The sequence below is a fragment of the Pavona decussata genome, unplaced genomic scaffold, assembly GCF_977016875.1.
Source record: "Pavona decussata unplaced genomic scaffold, jaPavDecu1.1 SCAFFOLD_100, whole genome shotgun sequence".
NCBI classification, from domain to species: domain Eukaryota; kingdom Metazoa; phylum Cnidaria; class Anthozoa; order Scleractinia; family Agariciidae; genus Pavona; species Pavona decussata.
In genome coordinates this window covers 1,645,580-1,662,357 of record NW_028145515.1, presented here as the reverse complement: position 1 = coordinate 1,662,357, position 16,778 = coordinate 1,645,580, and the positions used below count along the sequence as shown (strand labels likewise).

Below are 16,778 nucleotides of genomic sequence, written 5' to 3'. Positions count from 1 at the left end.
TTTCATCGGTCCACACTAAAAACGATGCGCTTCTAAAGGTCTCCACTTTTGAAACCGTTTCAAGCTTCTTTTTGTCACTACCAAAGCCCCAATTAAGCCTAAACATTAGAGCTACAGGGAAAAAAAGCCTGGTAACAGGCCATCACGTTTTAGAGAAACGTAAATTTCATGATAACAGAAACCCATAAGGGTTGAAACATGTAAATCACACATCTTTTCTTTTACCAAAAGGGTGCGAATATTCAATCTCCTGTGTACCATATTTGGTAGATGAATCACAAATTAATAAACCAATCAGATCCCTTCATTTTTGTGACGCAGTCGCTCTGTTTAAAATGGCGGGATTTCCGAATATGGTAACTTATAGAATTAACAAAACTGAATATTCGCACGCCATAATTATAAGCACGTGTTAGGCGTTTTAACTCCCTTATGAGTTGCTGGTAATACTGATGGGATAATATTTTTCTTAGTGTTAAGTCAACGGGTAGTAGTAACAATAAGCAAGAGAGAAGACAACACCTTGTATGAGCCATAAGACCATTCTCGATTTAAAGTTTTTTTTTGAGCTTCTTTTCTCCAGCTAATATCGTCACCGTGGGTTATCACCTTGACGTGGTGGTGAAGCTTGTGAGGCTCAGTGACCTTTAGAGCTATGCCGGCTGGCACCTTGGTCCCTGGCAGGTTCAACCTTGCCGGATTGGTCAAGAGGTAGAGCCCAGACAGAGAATAACCCACCGTTCCTACCGGTAGTAGGTTTAGCTTGGGGCCAATCACCCCTTCTTGTAAAAAGTAACAGATTACGGAAACCTTAAATTCTCGAATCAATGAGTGTTATCTCGGGAGTAGTACAATGACTTGCCAAACTCCAGAAGATGAATACATCAAATGGGGCGACGGTGGTATGACGGGTACACGCCCAATCCGAAAGGAAGCCTGTACTCTGATCAAGTCATTTGCTAACCCCAAAAAGATGCTCCGCATAGGAAATTGGAATGTTAGGACAATGTACAGCGTGGGTAAAACAGCCCAAGTAGTTAGGGAGATGCAAAGGTACAACCTGGATATCCTGGGCATTAGCGAATGCCGATGGTCTGGCTCTGGACGGCTCAAGACACGGACTGGCGAAACTATTCTGTACTCGGGAAGAGATGATAACATACACCAAAGTGGCGTTGCACTTGTGATGACCAAACAAACGGCTGGTTGCTTAGAGGGCTGGGTGCCAGTTAGTGATAGAATTGTGACTGCACGATTCACATCAAGATTCATCAAAACGACAGTGGTTCAAGTATATGCACCAACGAATGAGGCGGATGAAGAGACAGAGGATAGCTTTTATGATATGTTACAGAGGGTTGCTGACAAGATTCCGAGGCATGACATGATTATGATGATGGGCGACTGGAACGCTAAGATCGGGGCTAAGCAGGAAGGGGAAAATGGTGTGGTGGGACGGCATGGGTTTGGAGATGAGCGGTCAGAAAATGGTGTTCGTTTTGTCTCCTTTTGCGCAGCTAACAACTTAGCTATTGTGTCAACAATGTTCCCACACAAGAACATCCACAAATACATTTGGACTGCTCCTAATGGGAGGGCTAGAAATCAAATTGATCATGTGGCAGTGAACGGCAAATTCAAGAGATCAGTGAGGGATACGAGATCTTATAGAGGCGCAGACTGTGGAAGTGATCACAACCTAGTTATCACAACTGTACGACTTCGTTTGCGTGGGATAGTTAGAAATACAAGGAATTCCAGGAGATATGACACAGCCAAACTGATAATACCGGAAGTAAGGCAGCAGTTTCAAATTAAGTTGAGGAACAGATTTAGCTGTTTAGCTGATGAAAGCGCAGAAGGCAATGAGCAAGACATAGAGACTCGATGGACTAATATAAAGGAAAGTTATAAGAAAACAGCTGAGGAGGTTCTAGGATACAGGAAAAAACAGAGTAAGCCCTGGATAAGCGCTGCAAGCTGGAAGAAAATTAACGAAAGAAGATCTTGTAAAGCTAAAGTGGATTCAACCAGGTCAGAGAGACTAAAAGCAACATACAGAGAGGAATTCCAAGCTAAAGACAAAGAAGTAAAAAAGCAACTAAGGAGAGATAGGAGAAATTGGATTGACCAGATTGCTAGTGACGCAGAGAAAGCAGCCAAAACGGGCAATATGAAGGCGGTGTTTGATGCTACAAGACAGCTTTGCAACAAACCAAATAGAAGAACAGACTCCATAAGGAGTAAAGAAGGCATTCTACTAACAAAAGAGGAAGAGGTAAAGAAAAGGTGGAAGGAGCATTTTGCTGAGGTTCTGAATAGACCTCCCCCCACGCGATCAGAAGTGGAGAGTGAAGCTTATGAAACACTCGAAATTGAAACGGGTCCCGCTACACATGCAGAAATCAGGACAGCTATACAACAACTGAAGAATGGAAAGGCTGGTGGTGTTGATGGCGTGACAACAGAACTGATGAAGGCAGATATTGAAACTACAGTAGCTGTGTTGTACGAATTGCTTTTGAAGATCTGGGAAAGTGAAAGAGTACCTAATGACTGGAGATGTGGGCTGATCATTCGCCTCCCCAAGAAGGGAAATCTCATGGAATGTGGAAACTGGAGAGGACTAACACTGCTACCTGTGGCCGCAAAAGTATTCGGCAAAGTGATTATCACAAGAATTGGGGACGCTGTTGACACCAGACTTAGACAAGGACAAGCAGGGTTTAGGAGAGGAAGGGGGACAGTTGAACAGATATTCATTCTGAGAAACATCATTGAACAAGTAATTGAATGGAATGCCAACTTGTATGTTTGTTTTGTGGATTTTGAGAAAGCTTTTGATAGCATTGACAGAGGTATTTTATGGGGAATAATGGGAGAGTACGGTATTCCATCAAAATTGATCACGATGGTAAAGGCAATGTATGAACAGAGCAAATGTGCTGTTGTAGATGGTTCTGGAAGTTACGACTGGTTTGATGTAAGGACAGGGGTGAAACAGGGCTGTTGCATGTCTGGTTTTCTCTTTCTTCTTGTGATTGATTAGGTCATGAGAAGGACTCTTGAAGGAAGGCAAACTGGAATAAGATGGCAATTCACGGGCAAGTTAGAGGATTTAGACTTTGCTGATGATGTGGCTCTTGTTGCAAGCAGGATAGTGGACATGCAAACGAAGCTAGAAAATCTTAACACAAACGGGAAGAAGACTGGGCTGAAGATTAACCTGGGAAAAACAGTGGTAATGAAATGGAATGTCAATCCTGGATTAAAGATCCATCTGGAAGGAAGTGACATCGAAGAGGTTGAGAAATTTGTTTATCTTGGTGCCACAGTAACATCAACTGGTGGTGCAGGTGAAGATATAAGCGCCAGGCTAGGGAAAGCTCAAGCAGCCTTCTGCAACTTAAAGAACATCTGGAGGAACAGCCAACTCAGCATCAACACCAAGTTGAAGATTTTTAGATCCAATGTATTGGCTGTCCTACTCTATGGTTGCGAAACTTGGCGAATAATCAAAAGCGACGAGAACAAGCTTAATGTCTTCCTCCACAAGAGCATACGACGCATTCTGAAAATTTACTGGCCCATGAAAGTATCCAATGAAGAGATAAGATCAAAGACGAATATGGAGGAGATCTCCCATCAGATAAAGCGAAGACGCTGGAAAATGATCGGGCATATACTAAGGATGAAGGCAAATGAGAACCCAAGAATAGCTCTAACCTGGACACCAGAAGGAAAACGCAGGAGAGGTAGACCTAGAGAGACATGGAGAAGAACAGTTGAGAAGGAAAGAGGAGAACTTGGGTTCAATGGATGGACGGAAGCAAGTAACTGTGCCAGAAACCGTGACACTTGGAGAGAAAGAACGCAAGGCCCCATTTCCCTTAAAGGGAAAAGGACCAAATGATGATGATGAAGTCAACGGGTAGTAGTAACAATAAGCAAGAGAGAAGACAACACCTTGTATGAGCCATAAGACCATTCTCGATTTAAAGTTTTTTTTTGAGCTTCTTTTCTCCAGCTAATATCGTCTTTCTTCGTCATTTTGACAATTTTAGTCAATATTTAACCGGGTTCCGCTTGAATCTGCTTGAACTGATTTTGGGGAGCCTATGAAAGAGAGGAAAACGTTTAGAAATGACAAACCTGTCACCAGTAATTAGCTTATAAATTCAAACAAACAACTGAAAAATAAATAAAACAAAAAAATTCTGATTTTTTCAAGCAACTCAAACGCGAAATTAACCAGAGTCATGTAGTCAATTTTCTTCCGAGCAAAGACGAGACGAATTTTCTCGTACAAGTTGAGATGACTTCAAACGACTTCTGGAAGGCCTTCAGCGGGAAACTGACATATAAATGCTGTATAGTGGTATGTCTCACCACAAACCGGGTGGATATTAAGGTATTTTAGTTTAAAAGAAGTTCAGATATATTTTAATATTATTTGCAGAATTTGGCGGAGCAATTTTGACCTCAAGTCATGTACATAATGTATCTTCAACTTTTCAATCTGTGGATGACTGAAATCTCTAAGGCAAAATTGTCCTGTTGGGTGTTGTTTTGTTTAAATGATTTTAGCAGGAAAGTGCGGAGCGGTCTCAAAGCAATAACCTTAAAATTTTTGGTTTTCGAAGGTGGAGCAAAACTGGCCAAAAAACTCTCTGAACAAGGGCGAGTAAATACTCCTTACTTACCGAACTAGTTCGAGGTCCGTACCGCAATGAACAAGTTTTTTCCCGCTGAATCGACGGGAAAAACGAGGATCCGTAATTAACAGTACGGACCAAGAAAATGATGTTAGTAAGATATTTATTATATATCTGAGGTTAATCGGGCGAACGGGAAAGGAAACTAGTTTTACGTTTAGCGGACCGTACAGTGAAATACGACCCGGAAAATTAACCAATCACACCGCGCGTACTAACTGAGAGATTTAAAGCTAAGAAGCTTGTGGAGCCGTGTAGTAAAAAGAAATTAAACAAACAGAACAGAAATTCATGAAAAATTCCAACTAGCAGGGGCTTTACAAGACGTACCAGAGGTAATAGGGTACTACTAAGGTTACTACAGCTGGTGGTCAGAGAGCGGACTCGAACCTGGAGCCTCCGAATTACGCCAGAGAATCCGCGCCTCTAACCACTTAGTTACACCGCCTAGCTCCCACCTCTCTGCTCTGAAGTGAATTCAGGGATTTGAGATCCTCGCAGTAAAAGCCACATAAAAAATACAAGGGGGGCTTCCTGACAAGTTGTTTAAATTGTTCTCTATGAAACACCCGTGCTTAATCATAAACAAGAGGAAAATAAACGTTTCTAAGGAAAAACAAACCGCTGGAAATATTTGAATTGCGTACGAAAAGCAACTAAAATGTAACGTTTTAATCTAGACCTCTCTAGTGACAGTAAACAAATCCTTAGCATTGATTCACGACTAAATTCTCACAAATTCCTATAATGGATTTTTAATTAGTAGACAAGCAGTAAACAGACAAGAGCGCGCGTAAGAGGTTTTATCTTCCATTAAACCAAATACAGGTTACTTGCGGCGGGCTGGGGCAAACGAACGCAATATAATATAAAGTAGTCGAGAGCGTTCACTGGAGTTTTTGACAGCTCACAACAGTTAGCCGATGCCAACCGAAAGTCAGAGTTGACGAAAGTTTTTCAAACTCTTTTAGGTTGCCATTTTAGAGTCAGTAACATATTTATAGCCCACTCAGAAGAGGGGAATAGCTTACGGGAAATTAAACTCTTTGAAAACGAATGAAAGTCAATGAGAGAACAGTAGACTTAGAGACCAAACCAGGGCAACGATAAAAAACGAGAGATAGCATTTTTTGAGACTGCTCATGAGAGTCAATGACGATGAATGAGAATTCGTAGACAAACGAGATTTTAAACTCGTTGGGTCGGTCAGTTATTAAAAGACATTTTAGACGGTGTTTAACAAAACCACGTTCTAAGCCATTTTCAATTTCGCCAACAAAAATGATATTTAAACATCGTCTAGATCTGCTGCTGACTATAGCAAGAAGGATTGCATCAAAGACTAGAAAACTATTCAGTATCAACTTAAAATAAACCACTTATAAACAGATTTGGAGGCCCACTGACGGGGCCTTTTTAGATTCTGCAGAAATAACTGGCCCTTTGAGTCCAATTCAAAATGGGGCGATCTCTTAACTGCTATATATTTCCAAGAAACCTCGCTCCTTGACAACGCTTGACAGTCAGATAAGAACACATATCCAGAAACGCACGTAAATTTGTCATTTTCATATGACTTCATGTTTGAGAGTTTCTCCAGTCTTATAAGTGAGGATCGCGGCTAGAGGACACTTTGTGATGACTGTCTTAAGGGGGATGCATCTCATTAGAGTCCATGAATCTCACTGCGCGCTCAAAGATTCTGAGATTTCGTTTATTGTTGCTAATTCTCTTTTGCGCTGGAATTTCATTTTACACCTACATAAATGACCTAAACACAGAATCGTTTTATTTTTCGATAAAAAGTAGAGGATAAGTTCTTTACATGCAGGTCTTTCACACTTCACATTTTATTTTGTGTTTCGGCAGGCTGAGTCACTTGAAAACAAATCGATTATTTGCTTTCGCAATTGTCTAAATTACCATCTTTCCTTTCGTATCATTTGACGAAGAATGAAGCTCCTCAACTCATCCTGTCAATAGCATTTAAAGCCACTATTTTTGTTTTCGCTCAAGGCCTTGATAAATGAATACAAACCATTTATTTTGGCTTGATTATGACATCTGCCATCTGAATCAAAACATTTTTCATTTTTCACAAAAGCAAACGATTTGAAAACCAATACCTGGTCCATAACATCTTGTGTACCAAAAAATTGTTTCATCAGTCTTAGTCAGCTCGTATGCCTTTCACAGAAGAAACCTTTAATGGCCTAGTGGGCAGAAAAAAGCAGTTTTAACCTCAAGCACTAACAGCGAGTGTACTACCAAGTGTGAACCTTTTAATTACGGTAAGACTTTTAATGTTCCATTTTCCGTTCTTATATTCCCTATTCCCTATACAATAAAAAAAAATGTTTGACAATTCAAAAAATATTACAATTTCCCTGACGGCTGCAAATGGAGTTCTCAGGCAGGACTTTACGCAAATTCAAAATAATTTGGTTAAACTTAAAGCAACGCACGTTTCTGAAATCTCTCTGTCTGTCTGTCTTCTAGTAATTAAGAAAAGTGGCGATCTTATGCCTTGTCATAACGTTTTGTTCATCGTCGTCTTTGTTGGACCAAGACAAGTCTTTGCGAATGGCCCCAATGAGTGACAAGATGTTGTTACACTCTCGCCTACATCGCGTCTCCTTCCAATTCCCTTTCCCAACATACAATGTTGTTTGGAAGCGTTGAAGCGCTTTAAAAGATGTCGCGTTCCTTGTGATATCCATCATTGCAAAGAGAGGGTGGTGGGTGGAAGGGGGACGGGTGTGGTGTTCTCCCATATGCCCTCGGATTTCTTTTTCCGAGTATACCTGTGGCACTTTCTAGAATAATACATCATTCTCATTCATTCACCAGGCTGGAAATATACCATCACATTTATTTCATATACCATATGTTTGACATTCAAATGCTAGCAGTATGTAGGATATTTGTCCCATGAACCAAGTTTAACGGCCTTAGCTCCCACGAGTCTCCTGTAGCTCAGTGGTAGAGCATCCGAACTAGTAATCGGAAGGTCTTAGGTTCGACTCCTGATAGGAGCACTCGGATTTCTTTTTTCCGAGTATGCGTGTGTCCCTTTCTAGAATAATACATCATTCTCATTTATTCACAAGGCTGGAAATATACCATCACATTTATTTTATCAAATTTCTACTTGTAATATCAATGCTTATTCAACCCCTGAGTTCAAGAAGAAGTTTCTTGGCGTTCAATCCCTTTCATCATATGCCGTTCTCAAGTGCTTTTCAAAGTTTATTTTCTCAAGGCATGACTTGAGTAAATAAAGTCATTGAGTAAATAAAGTCATTTTAAGCCCAGTTGCGTCACTCAGAATAATTAATTCATTTTGTCATTCATGTATAATTATAATTAATTATTCCGCCGCTGCCTTTATCGTCCTGACTGAAAGCACTGCATTCGAAGAAAGCTTTCTTCAAGGAACAAGATGAACTAGGCAAGTAGTAACCTAATCTTATGTAGTTTTACAATGTTGATATCATTCAGATATCATAGCACGCTCTTTGGGCATTTTAAGTGACTGATAACCATTGATTATTCGGTGGTATCTAGTAGTAATCATGAAACTATGCCGATATATTTCCTAAATAATAGATCAGAGAATTAACCCTTTGGTGTGATGTTAAAAAGCTTAAGTTAACCCCTTGGAATTCGTACTAACCGTAAGCCCTGGTAGGGAAATGGGAGAAAACAGGAAGCAAAGAAAAAAGGGGAATAGGACCCACAACCTCCGGATTTGATCACCGTTGCTGTACCGACGGAGCTATGAAGCCAGACGGGAGCAAGACGTGGGTGGATGTTTGTTCTGATGGCCTTTAATCGCCTCAGAAATTCGGATTTAGTCGTAAAACTGAAGAAGATCTGTAGTTTTCTTCGACAAAATCCCAGCTCAAAAATTTGGTAACACAGGAAAGCTAATTCCTTTCGTTTTCGAAGGGGCAAAGATGTCATTAATTAAAAAATTCGAAAACAGGTCAGCTGGCATCTTCGTAAAACCAACATCAGCTCGTAAATTCGGGGAATAAAATTAAGTTTCCTAAAACGCTCTGCAACTTAAATTTTCAGCTAAAACATTAGAACCTGATCAAACTGGGTTAGATTAGACAAATATGTCTTTAAAAGGGCACAAAACGATCAGGGAACACAGAAGACAACATCCTATGTATTTTGAATCAAGGATATGATCACCCAAGGTGAATTTTCTTGATATTTTAATAACTTCTCCCCAGTACTTTTATAAGAAAAGTATGGGGACAATATAGGAGAATTTGTTCTTTGATATTAGGGGTTAAAGGGTTGAATGTTCTTTTTAATCAGTCTAACAGCGGAGTCTCAGTTATAAATCTCAGACGAAGTTTGTTGTAAATCAGCTAATATGTCAATAACGCTTTCAACGTTCGCACATAGACAAACAGTGACAGTGTAACTATATTTCTTCAACTCGAATACGCACGTTACCTTATTATTAAGTAACCGACTGATAGTAAATTCTCCTTCGAAGTAGAATTAGAAGAGGTACTTTTTCTTTTAAGTCCAGCAGTTAGTAACATCCGATTAAACGAAAGGATTCATATACAGAGAAAAACTTCAACGTCAATTGAAGTTTGCCTCATGCTCTTAAGGTGCACAGGAATGCACAACGTACATAGATAATGTACACAAACACCGTTGTGAATTATTCAGTTATCGCATGTATTATATACCTTTATTTATTCATGCCATGGTGATCCAGTCAAAGTCAAAACTGACTCTGTTATTAAAAGGAGTCCTGAAATTCATTGTCGCCTCCACAAAAATTCGGCCCAAACGTCATAGAAAACTGATTAACTTTTAAAATTCGTTAACAGGTAGCAAGACACGTGGCTTATATTAATCGTTTTAAAAAGAAATTCGACAAAAGCTTAGGATAAATATTTTGCGAGTTTCCCACGTTTCATTTTAAATCAGTCATACCGTATCAGTTCACTTTGAGTAGAAATAATTTGCTCCTTTTAAAAAACTTCAAAGCTTATTCTCGTTGACACACAATACGGTGAATCAACACCGCTAAATAACGCTTGCTTATTTTTAAAATAGCAATATACTTTCCAATCATTTAACAACTATCCTGCAAAATAGCGCGGAATATCCGCCTGATACTGGCTAAAATCAGGGGATGTTCCGCAAGATTGAACAGGATTTTTTTTATTCAACACATTGATAACAAAGCACAGTTTTATTGCAGAAAAGTTGGAGACGATCTTTATTTTGCCATTTTCTCCCCGACAAAAGAAATTACCGCAGGATATCTGTCGCGACGAATATTTTATGCACCATGACCATATTTAATTTGGGGAGTGTTGCAATGTGTTGAATAATAATTATCCATGATTGTACCGAGCGTTAGTGGTTAAGGTCTTCCCTTGCATCTAGACAGCCAAGTATTCATTGTTGTCAAATTTGGCTTAAAGAATTAAAGTTCGTTCTGTTTGGAAACATAAAAAAAAATGCTATTTGCAGACACAATAAAGCCAATTTACACTGTAGCGTTTTGGTTGAAGGTATGGCAGGGAAAATTCCAGCTCATTTCGTTAGGATGAGAGAATGAAATCAACGATGACAAACTGAAAGTTCCGGATAGTACGCGGCAGAAGAGCCTGGGGCAAACAACCATGACACCATGTCACAGTCTGAACTGGTTTCTAACCTGTCTTCTCTTGACGTCATTCCCGGTTAACGTAACTGGAAAAAGCACGGATAAGGAGAGGAAGGGTAAGTTAAGACACACCTCTCTTTAGAAACTAGCTGGTAAGTTTAAGGCGACCGATGATGGCAACGACAAGTAGCAGTTTTAGATCATCTAATTTCGTTCTTCCCTAGGAACCCTGGGAAAGAATTTGTATCAGCTAATATTAACCGCGTTTACATTAACATGTTAAAGATAAAAAAAAAATTCTTTGAGTGCTCCAAGATGATAGGTTTTTTGTAATTCTGCGGGTTTATTTAATCATTTTATCATTTTAAAGTGAAGTATGTTACGTATTCAAACAATAATTATTGACATACAGTGCCGATCAGTCTTAACAACAACAACAGCAACAAGCTTTTTTTAGTAAACTTAATTTACAACATAAATATATTGATACAAAAGAGGTAACATTTACTCAGAATAACTGAAAAGCTAATCGAGCTGAGTAAGCCTAAATAATGTTTAAATATAGAAGGTAGGTTGGCGCTAAAGCTTAGGCAAAGCAACTGATTAATCATTTAAAAAAAGAAGAGGAAAAGAATAAAATAATTAAATAAATAAATACCAGTTGAAGCCTCATGAACAGCAAGACTGTAAGATGTTTAAATGCTTCACTTTCAAAAACTTGAAACTTATTTAGTAAATATGATAAAATGATTTAGCAAACCTGCGGACTCACATCAAAACTTATCATCATTGAGCTCTCAAAGGACTTTCCTTACTTTTTACGTTTGACCGTGATTAACAGCTTACGTGAATTGTAAATTGCATAACTATCTCCATAACTAATTGTATACAGCTATTTCAATTAACGTCATCGGATGAAAGTATAAAGCTGTAAGACAAAATCTCAAGATTCTGTGGATTTTTTTATGAATAAGTTCATCAAAATCAGCTATGCCTCGTCCGTCCAGTGAAGATATACGATGGGGAGCCATTTGGATGAAAGAAATGTTAGGATATCAAATGGATGAGGTGGCAGCCTCTTTGGAGATATCTTTAAGTTTTAAACTTTGATCCGACAACGTTAATTGAAATAGCTGTAGCTTGTGTGACTTTCACAAAACCTTAAAGCAAAAACTTGAGGGAGTTGGCGAGAATTTCAAACTACTTAAGGTTAATAAAGCTTTGCGACTTTACTTGACATAATCTCGTGAATCACCTCTAACGTCTTTGTCAGAGAACTCATAAAGACCGCACGATTTACTTATTTTTCTCAATCAAGACAACCTTTCACTGCAATTCAGTTCTATATGTAGTAGATACCGTAATTAATGAATTTGGTTTTCTCCAGGAATGCCTGCTCCTTCAATGAACTCTACAGCTGAAGCTTTATCTGTGAGATTTTTTCACTCAGCCAAACGAAATAAAGGTGAGTATGATCCGATTCATCCAGCCTGTTGTGGATACATGTTGGTAGCTTCGCTCTCTATCACGCTCTCATCTCGCTCGGTGTCGCTTGGCCCTGCCCCAAGGATGCCTGGTCAAGAAGAATTCATTCAATCAATGTTCATTTTTTTCCATTGGGTCGAGATGTTACACTGTGAAAGCAGAATAGCTCAACAACCCTATATAATATTGAATATTTGGTTTATCAACAGAGTTGATAATTAAACATAAATTGGCCACTACTGTAAAGAGATTTGAGTACTGACGTTTCAAGCGTCAGTCCTTCGTTAGAGCGAATGGCTAACACTCCAAACGTCAGCACATGAATCTTTTAAGGTGGCTTGTTAACCTTTAGTTATCGACTCTGTTGATAAACCAAACATTTGTGTGAACTCCCAACCGACGTAGCACCACAGTTTCTTTTTCTTTAGAAACTAACCTCCTTATCCAAACCCTTATATTCCATGTCACCTCACACACCGTAAACTAGCATGTTCGCTTGTGGAGTACTTAAATAAATATTTTAAAAAGAGAGAGCTCAGCAGCTGCAAAAATAAAAGCTAAAGTAAAGTCGGATTAATTTTGCAATTTTTATAGGTTGCCTATTCCTCTGGTACACAACAGTAAACAACATAGGCTGACAGCTGTACGTCGTCTAAACTGTTCAATAAATCATATCATAAAATGATCATGAAAACAAACTTATCTTCTCCTCAGTTTTGCATTTAATTTGTATTGGACAGCTTTGACGGAGGCCATCAGAAGGCTTTTTTCTAAGGATACCGCAAAGTCGTCAAAGAACTAAAAACTGAAAACTGAAAAGGCTTTATTGAGTAAATCCCCTCAAATTTATACCTAAGTTTGTATTATTTCGAGACCATTACTTGATGTAGATTCAGTAGATTTGCAAGAAAGAGTGTTTATCGATAGATTTCATCGCATTAATCACACAAAATCCTACAATTTCCACACACCAATATTAGTCACCTTCGCTTCTCACAAAATCACGGCGAAAATCCGTTATTCTTTGCCCCAAATCACTGCTTTTGACGGAGAAACAACTTTACGCCATACATTTCTTTCTGGCGACTGCTGTGTTTGCTCCGTGACGATCCCAGAAATCTTTACGCAAAACATAGGTCTCTGATTACTAGCAAATCGTTCATTGGAAGCCTTGCCACTTCAAACCAGCGAAACGGCACACAGCACTCTAATCACATTGCATCACCTCAATATCTTCTTATCTTTACAGGGACAGGTCAACCTCCTCGTACACAGCTCACAATAGTTATACCAAGATCATCCACCGTAGGAGCCAGGAACTTCATTTTAATCAAGACCTTCGTTAAGCACGTTGTGCAAGAGTTTAGCGTTTCCCCCTCAGGAACAAGGGTTGCTATGGTAACTCACTCGTCCGCCCCGCGCCTCAATTTCAGTCCGTACCAATTTTTGAACATGGAATGCACCTTGAAGGGTATCTCATCCGTCAGGTAAAGACAAGAAATTGGGGAAAAGTTCGATATTGCAGAAACTTACGAGGCAGCCAAGAAACGTAAACTTTTGCCCCTGGCTCTTTTCACCTTTCCAACAAAATCAAACTGCAGTTCGATTACATTTGAAATGCGATGTGAAGACGGCCTTGACTTGAATGACGCGTAGTAACTAATAAAATTGTCTTTTGTCTGCAATCATCAAGACCTCTGGTGTACAATACCTAGATTAAGACTTAATAATACGTTAAAATCAATTCACCTATACAAATCTCTGGTCATGAAACGTCAAGTGTATGCTCCTTATGCTGCTTAAATTTTCACAACAACTTTTACTATTTCGAGGCCTATCAATTCGCCTTAACCCTTGCAGGCCCTCAAGTTCAATATGTTACAGATCCAAATTGGGAGCGAGACAAAGGAGATGCCCTTTTCTCCTAGGTTCTACTGTGAAAACAACTTCAGCTGGTGTTGCAAATAGAAATTGGACTCGCAACCTTCAGATTTACAGTTCAGCTTTTAAGCGACCACGTTGACAGCAAGTGTCAACCTACTGTACTGACTAGTCTTAGTTGTAGCCATGTAATCAGTTTTGTAACTTCAAGCTGCTTCCACCGCATTTTCTTCTCTATTTCACAGGTTTAAGAAAGGACGAAGATCTTCATTAGGTCATCTTCTCAGTTTTATCAAATCAAAACTGTATCCACATTGGAAAAAGGAAAAACCCACAGTAAATCAAAGGTTATTCATCATAGCAGAGAGAGGTGTCTTGAGCTATACAACGCCGGCGGCCATACGTCCCGCGAAAGCATTGAAAGACAATGGAGTAGAGGTGTTCCTTTTGATAGTTGGCAAACACGTGACCAACAACCTACCAAATAAAGTTGCCAGTGAACCATTCCAAAGTCACGTGTTCCAAGTTAGAGACTTCCAAGATCTTTCGAGATTGGCTAAAGCCTTCAGAGACAAAGGTAAATACTTTTCAAATACGAGAAAAGAGCTGTTCCGATGGTCGCACCTCCCTTTCTTCCAGAAGAACATCTTCGTAAAAAGGCTACAAGTCACGAGTTACGAATATATGAACCAAGAAAAGTTACGATTTGTATTTAAGAGCCGTGGTTTGAGTAATGCTTAAAACATTTAGAGGTAAAGGTCACTAGCTGCAGTTCGCCCAAACCCCCTACTTGAAGGACCGGGTGCTATATCTGTTTGACCCTTCACCTAAAATCAACTCAGTTGGTCTGGGTTCCAGGCGCAACCTCGCCACCATGATGACTGAAGAGCCTAATGGTGGGGAGGGAAGAAGGTGGGTGTGGGTGTGGGGGGCCAACCGTTTCAAAAATGAAAAGGTTAATTTATCAGTTTTATTTTTTGTTTATACATTTGAATATATTTATATAGATATTTGCGCCTTATAAGCTCTTTTTTTTAAATTTGTTTAGGATTTAATCACTCCTGTTCCGGTGATGGAAGAGTGCTCGATGAATGCAATCGCCATTGCTTTTGTAGAGATGGAAGACCTACTAATTGCTACAGAATAAGGAAAGACTTCACAGAAATGCCCTTTGAGGAGCGTCAACGTTTCGTGAGGGCCTTTAAAACAGTATCCAAGAGAGACCCTTATAGAAGGACCTATGATCTCGTCACTAAACTTCACCCAAAGCTATTTGAACCTATCCACGAAAAAGAATTCTTTTTTCCTTGGCATCGCTGGTACCTGTTTATATTCGAAAATCTTCTGAGACATGTAGACTGTCGTGTGACTGTGCCTTACTGGAACTGGGCACGAGCCGTGTCACACAAGAGATTGTGGCGTGACACAGGCATACGGGATATTTGGAATTCGGGTTCTCATGGTCTGGGCGGGAACGGTGACTCTCGTAATGGCTGCGTAAGAACTGGGCCTTTTAGGACAGGAAAATGGTCATTACCAACATGGCTAAATTCTAACTGCCTATCTAGAGAATTTGATTATCACGCACATTTACCTGGAGAACAGTACGTCAAAAACCTCAATAAACTTCCTTGGAGTAAATTTAGCAAGTTTGAAGCTGGTGTTAGGAAATATATGCACAATGATTTGCATAATGCTATTGGTGGAACCATGTCCGAAGACGAGTCAGCCGTGGCTCCCGAATTCTGGTGCCATCACTCCTTTCTCGACAAAATCTGGTCAAACTGGCAGGATCATGGACCCCGGTATAAATTTGCCTACTACAGGAACATCAGCAAGACGCTACCTGGAGGGTCACACTTCGGGTGGGAATTTATGGACCTTCGGAATCAGCCCCACTGTGTGAGGGTCATGTATGAGGAGTCACGGCATGAGAAAGTCTCAGTGGAATCTGAGGAACAGAGACGTAGGCATGGCAACTATGAATCAGAGGAAGAAGAGGTGAATGATGACGACAATGACGAGGAAGATGAGGAGCAGAGTGATGACGATGTTCTTGAAAACGAGGCTTTTGACGATCAGTAAGACGAAAATGGACTTTAATAAGCTCACTTTCCAAATTTTCTTTTACTTTCAACTTTATTCTCTTTTTGTTATTTTTGAACTTCTACCAATACAAGACAGCAGTGCAGTTCTATTGAAAGTCAGCTTTGTAACAAGTTTTATAAGTTTTCTGTCAGCATTCCAAACTTTTTCTTTCTTCTAACAACATACCATTGATTAAATTATGCTCTTTATTACGCCAGCATTTTGACGAAATGATGCGTGAGAAATAACGAACCAACCAAAATTCAAAGTAAATACAATTTAACGTTTGTAAATGAGCCAAGTGGGGTAAAAAAGCGTGCAAGCAAGCCACGATTGGTTGGGGTTTTGAATATCATTGGTTGAGAAAGTGGCACGAGTTTTCTTTTTTAACTAATCACGAGCCGTGGTTGGCAAAACCAAAGAAAACTTGAGATTACTTTGAACTCTTAATTGAAACCACTCTGTTAGCGAGCATTCACTTTGCCTCTATTTTGAACAATCGGATCCGATTAGTCCAGCCATCATTGCTTATGTAAACAACTCAGTGTTTTTGTCGAGAGGTTATCTCAGTATCAGTAATTAACATGCAGAAAGCTGAACAAATACATGTACCGAAAGGATTATTTTCCTGCTCTGTAAATATAACAATGATGAAAAAATACTGTCTCAGATCAAATAGTTTTTCGGAACAAAATCATGGATGGATGTATGATCACTTGATCGATTATTAAACAACATCCGAAACGGCTGAAGAAGACGTTGATATAACGTTGAATATTTCGTTCTGAAAAAAGCTATTTGTTCTGAGTCAGCAATTTTTTTATCATAAATAAATTCTAGTTTTTAGAAAATAAACTTTCTAATGGGCAACTATCAGACCGATAGTCCCGAGGAGAAGCACTCGATTGCTTTGTTGTTCACCACTGAATTTTCGTCCAAACAAAATCACCTTGACTGGC

The 16,778-nt window shown here is 39.4% G+C and overlaps 2 protein-coding genes across 2 annotated transcripts; both read left to right on the top strand.

The window, feature by feature from the left end:
* The first annotated feature begins 853 nt into the window (after positions 1–853).
* Positions 854–3,049, top strand: LOC146472266 (uncharacterized). The gene has a single exon (XM_085119532.1). The coding sequence runs from the start codon at positions 854–856 to the stop codon at positions 3,047–3,049; it is 2,196 nt and encodes a 731-aa protein (XP_084975658.1).
* A 5,026-nt stretch (positions 3,050–8,075) lies between these two features.
* On the top strand, positions 8,076–16,716 carry LOC146472265 (uncharacterized). The gene is made up of 6 exons (XM_085119657.1): positions 8,076–8,166; positions 10,271–10,481; positions 11,753–11,830; positions 13,100–13,337; positions 13,977–14,308; positions 14,780–16,716. The coding sequence occupies exons 2-6, from the start codon at positions 10,382–10,384 to the stop codon at positions 15,814–15,816; spliced, it is 1,785 nt and encodes a 594-aa protein (XP_084975783.1). The 5' UTR covers positions 8,076–8,166; positions 10,271–10,381; the 3' UTR covers positions 15,817–16,716.
* Positions 16,717–16,778: the final 62 nt, after the last annotated feature.